The sequence below is a fragment of the Arachis duranensis genome, chromosome 2, assembly GCF_000817695.3.
Source record: "Arachis duranensis cultivar V14167 chromosome 2, aradu.V14167.gnm2.J7QH, whole genome shotgun sequence".
NCBI lineage: Eukaryota > Viridiplantae > Streptophyta > Magnoliopsida > Fabales > Fabaceae > Arachis > Arachis duranensis.
Genome location: NC_029773.3, coordinates 17,098,758 through 17,104,024, shown reverse-complemented (window position 1 = coordinate 17,104,024; position 5,267 = coordinate 17,098,758). Strand labels below are relative to the sequence as shown.

The following is a 5,267-nucleotide window of genomic DNA, read 5'->3' as shown; positions in this document are numbered from 1 at the left end:
TTTTGGGTCTTACATTCTACCCACCTTATAAAAATTTTCGCCCTCGAAAATTGATACAAAACGAAAGGAATTTCATAACAGTTCACCCTTAAACACATTTAAGGAAAAAGTAAAAATATCTTAACATATAAACATATATACGGTTTTCAAATACTTGGATGGTCGTATGCATAAAGATACAAAGGTAGGAATATGGTTGCAAAGCAAACATTACAAGATAGGCTCAAATGCAAAAGATGTCATGGTTCAAGCGTGTGGTAGTAAAGCAAGGCATTGAAGGTTATAAAACAGGATGAGGTTACAACGACGTGCTCAACATCTGCACACTAATCTCATCTCAACCTCAAAGCTTCAACTCTTCAACTCCATCAAGCACTTTACAACTTCATAGCCAATCATGAGCTTAACACCTGCAAACCCGTTTTCAAGGGACAAAACACCCACAACTCATCATAACGTTACGCACCTATCGCTTCACCTTCCATATACACATATCACGTCTTAAAGAACTAACGCATCGCGTCACTACGTCTATAAGTCGCACGTGATATCAAAATAATTCTCGAGTCTACTCAGAAGGATACAAGATTCTAGCAAGGAGAAATGATATCAAGGATAGTACTCATAGATTAGAAAGAATATATCCAATTCCAAATAAACAAGGATGCTCAAGTAATGAAGTTTGCTAGAAATAAATCAATTGACAACTTCAAAGATAACCCTTGGATCAAAGAAGTTCAATAGGATCAACAAGAAAACCAGCGCATCAGTTTGAAACAAACTTAAACTGAGTCGATGAAATATGAGGTTTACAGAAGATAATATTTCAAACCCAAGACAAAGCTCACAGAACTCAAGAGCACGATTACAAATACTTTCGAATACATTGTTTTTAAAAGAATCGAAAACTTGCAAGAAGGTCGCCTCGCAGTTTAAAAGAAGGTTAAGCAATAAACATCCTTCAAAAGAGTAACAAAAACATAAATGTGGCTTTGCTTTAATACAATTTCATGTTGAAACAGATCATGTAGAATTTTAAAACAAACTGTACACAGGTTTTGGCTAAGAGCAAAAGTATTTCCTCAACTATTTTGGAAGATAGTTAGGTGTACAATCTTAATCAAAAGCAATCATAAAACTCGGAAGAGAAATCAAATGCTCGTTCAAAAATCCTTAAAATCCATATTCAAACAAGCGTGTATAACATTTATAGCGAGAACAAAAGAAGAAGTTAAACTCTTTTTAGAAAAGAAATCCCGAGGTAAAAATTTTGCTTACAATCTGGTAAGGAAACAAGTGGTGTGTTACAAACAAACAGGTTTCCATTAAACAAGGGAACTTTTTAGAACCTCATTTAAAATAGCGCATGTCAATTTTAATGGTCCCTGCTAAACCGTTTCTCATTCCTTTTCAACAGCTCAAAACCAGAAATCAATTCAAAAGCAAGCTAAATCCAACAGTTGCCTCAGTGGCATATCTCAAGGAAATCATTTCAAAAATCAACTCGATATCAACCGTTTTAACTCATTTCCAAAGCCTTAAAGAAACAGCTCAATAACAAATCATTTGTCCAAAACCAAGTCAATTAAAGTAAACCAGGCTGAATTTAAAAGTGCATTCGACTTTTCACATCATTAAAATAATTGGCTCAAATCAAATCAATCCTCAACGGATTAAACTCAGATTCAAATCTTTAAAGAATCAACTTCAAACATTACATTTCACAAGCCGCACAACAAATTCAGCCAAACCAACATCCATAATCGTTCGAGTCAATCAAATAATACATAAGGCAGATACAATCACTAAATACACAATATCTCACATCAGTATCCATATGTAATAATTCCAATACACAAAACATAGTTTTTTGGAATGCGCCCCTACCTCAAAACGCAAAATTCCATAACCCAAACGTATCATCAAGTCCTTTCCGCCTCAACTCAAAATCAAAGGCAGCTTCAAAGCACAGCCCCACACATTTTCGCAGCAGCATAAACAACTCTAAATTACAACAAGCAACCTCAGTTACTAACTCTAGGAACATTAATACCATAAGGCTTTAATACACGTACGGGACACTAACGTAGGGCTTTCGAAACATAATTTCTTACCGGAAAATCAACACGAAGCAGCTGCGGATTCGAACCGGCCCCGGCACAGCTCCGGCGGCGGCCAGAAGCTCCGGTGGATCAACTATAAAAACCACACAGCATCAAACCTTCTCGAAATTCCAAAAGAACTGAAATCAAACTTAAAACGCTTACCGGCAAAATTTTCCGGCGACAACAGCAAGGTCTCAAGCGGCAGAAACTCTGCCTGGAGCTTCAGCGGTGATCCCGAAAGTCACAGAGTCGTCCCCGGTGATCAGAATCACAGCGGTGGTTTCTGGTGGAGGTAACTCGCGATGAAATCCAAATGACACAGGCTCCAGTAACGGTTTCCCGGCGGTTGAGGCTCGGCCAGAAGCTCCGGCGACCGTGGCGGCAGCTCCGACGGAGACGGTAGTGAGAGACAGAACTGGCGAGCTCTCCTCTTCCAGCAGCGGCGCTGCGGCAAGGAGCACAACGGCGGCGTGTGAATCGGCGACGGCAGAAACGTGACGGATCTCCCTCACGGCGCGTCTCCCCCTCGCGCGACTAGCAACGGCGCAGGCTAGAGATGACGGCGCGGCGAACAGTGGCGGCGGCGGTGCCAGGCTCTCCTCCGGCGACGCCCTTCCCTCACTGCGCTCTCGGATCAAACTCCCTCTTCTGTCAACGGCGGCGGCGACGAAGGAACGCAATGGCGTGAAGAACGGCACAGGGAGGATGCAACGGGTGGCTAGGGAACGCAGCTCGTTGTGGGGTGCGGTGAGGACGATTGACGGCGCGGCGACACGACGCGGTGAGGGCAACGCGACTGCACGGCGTGAAACGCGACCCTCTTCACTTCCGATTCTGATCTCCTTCTTCTTCGACGTTGGTGGCGAACGGCGAGCAGCAGGGCGGCGACGGCGAGGCCCACCGCTGCTGGCTCGCCTCTCCCTCTTCTCTTCCCCTGACGCGCGACTCTGACTCCCTCTCCATCCTCTGCTTCTAATTTCGGTTTCTTTCATGGCAATGGGAAGCCATGAGTGTTGCAAGCTGTTGGGGAAAGGGGAAAATCTGCTGCTGTTGAGTGTGTTGGTTTGAGGAAGGAGAAGTGTTGCTGCTGCTGTTAGAAGAGAGGGGCGGCAGCAGTTGGGGGAAACCGGGTCGGGTTAGGGTTTCCAAGGTTAGGGTTTCATTTTTGAAAATTAGGGCTAAGGGCATTATGGTAATTTCACATAAAATTAGGAATAATATAGTAATTGAAACTCAAATTAAATCCAACACTATTTGTACATAGAAAATACTATTTGCTCATCAATTTCACAAATTATTTTCAATAAAATGCCCAAATCTAAAAATTAGAAATGGTATACTTAATTTCTTCATTTTCCAAAATAGCAGTAATAATATTTAAAATATTACTTATTTAATCCAAATCATATAAAATCCTTATTATTTCATGACTACCAACTTTATAAATTTGAATATAGAAAATAATCCAACAATTGTGAAATTGGATAAAAATCATAACTTATCTCAAATCCAATAAATCAAAACTTGCCTTAATTATCTTTAATAAAATAATCTCTGAAATTAAGGCTATAAATAACCATAGGATTTGAGACTTGATCATAATAAGACTTTTTCAAATATTCTGGGTCTTACAAAGCTAACTAAGACTTTATTTCTTCTAACTTCCAAATGGCTACTCCTTGCGGGTTTTTTCCATATGCCCGTGATAGTATTTTTGCTAACTTTGAACTTGATCTCCTTGTTAGTCATGATTTTTTCCATAATATTATAGCAGTTGGGGTTGAATCCTGGGCTGGTGTTGGGCTTCAATGTAACAGTTTTTCCTTCTATAGGATCGATTCCCCTTTTGACCATGCTATGGCAGCTAAAAGGATGATTAGGTAGGTTCTGCATTTGGTATAGTTTGCTTGTGTATGATATAGTTTAAGATGAATTTTGTACGTTACTTAAGTGTTACTCTCTTTGTGTGCTGGTAGGGTAATCCTATGATAATGGTGGTCACTAATATAAGCTTTAGCTATTGTCAGGTTTAAACAAGTGCTTTTAGTTTGCAGAAGTAAACAATTTGGAACATTACTCTAGTGTGCTAGTATTTTCATATGGATAGTAATGGCTCATATTTGGTTTAAGTAGTTTTCAGGTGAGAAAGAATGGTTAAGTTGAAAAAGAGGTGGTAGCTAGGTTCTAAGATTACTCTCAAGTTGAGAAAAAAGTTCACTCCAATTGGTTACTTAAGTTCATATACATATTTTTGTATTCGTTGGGGATAAAGTGCTTAAAAGAGAACCTAATTACAAACTAAGCGGGGGAAGAAAGCCCCTTGTTCATTATTGACTAAAATACTAATCACCCTTTTAGGAGGCGTGTCTAATGCATACGCATCTTTAGTTGTTGTTTTTCTTTAATTTCATCCAATAAGCTAATGATTCTTGTTAGGAAAGCAATGATTTCATGATTTAGTGAGTGTTACTTTGAGTTAGTTTGAATTTATTTGTTACAAGAGAATTTGGAGGAGAGTTTGCAAAGATCAAGAAGAAAGAAAAGGCTAAGAATCATCATAAAGAAAAGGCAGCAGAAGGAGGAATCAAAGAGAAAGCTCTCTGGACAAGAAACCATGCCACATAAAGCCATGCGTACAACGTGAAGAGCAAACAGAGGCCAATTGTGCCAAAGTAAGGCCATGCGTTGTTGATAAACCCATATTTTATGATATATTTTGTGCTTAATCTGAGTGATTTATTCAATCCTTCACCCACTTATTCATATTAATTGCATGGTTTTACTTTCCCTTCCTTATTATGTGATGTATGTGAAAAACATGTTTCCTATGCTTTAAAATTAATTATTTTAATTACCTTTATTTCCATTCGATGTCGTGATTAGTGTGTTGAGTAGTTTCAGATCTTCTAAGGCAGAATGACTTAGAGGATGGAAAAGGAAACGTACAAAAATGGAAGGAAAGTGCAAAATAGAGTTTTGAAGAAACTGGCATCCACGCGATCACATGGACGACGCGATCGCGTGCCAAGAGCGAAGAAGCAGAGACGCGGCCGCATGACTGACGCGACCACGTGACTTGAGCGAATCGCATACGATGCGGATGCATCACTGACGCGACCGCGTGATAAGAAGAACTCCAGATGACGCGACCGCGTGACCCAC

The 5,267-nt window shown here is 40.1% G+C and overlaps 1 protein-coding gene across 1 annotated transcript in view; it reads right to left on the bottom strand.

Moving 5' to 3' along the window:
* Window positions 1-3,228, bottom strand: part of LOC107473850 (uncharacterized) — a 7,619-nt gene extending 4,391 nt beyond the window's left edge. Inside the window, exons 1-3 of the mRNA XM_052257545.1 lie at window positions 2,268-3,228; window positions 2,115-2,196; window positions 1,888-2,004 (exon numbers count right to left, since the gene is read on the bottom strand). Coding sequence (XP_052113505.1) covers window positions 2,300-3,097 — 798 coding nt within the window. The 5' untranslated portion in view covers window positions 3,098-3,228 and the 3' untranslated portion in view covers window positions 1,888-2,004; window positions 2,115-2,196; window positions 2,268-2,299. The remainder of the gene's footprint in view (window positions 1-1,887; window positions 2,005-2,114; window positions 2,197-2,267) is intronic.
* Between the last annotated feature and the right edge of the window lie 2,039 nt (window positions 3,229-5,267).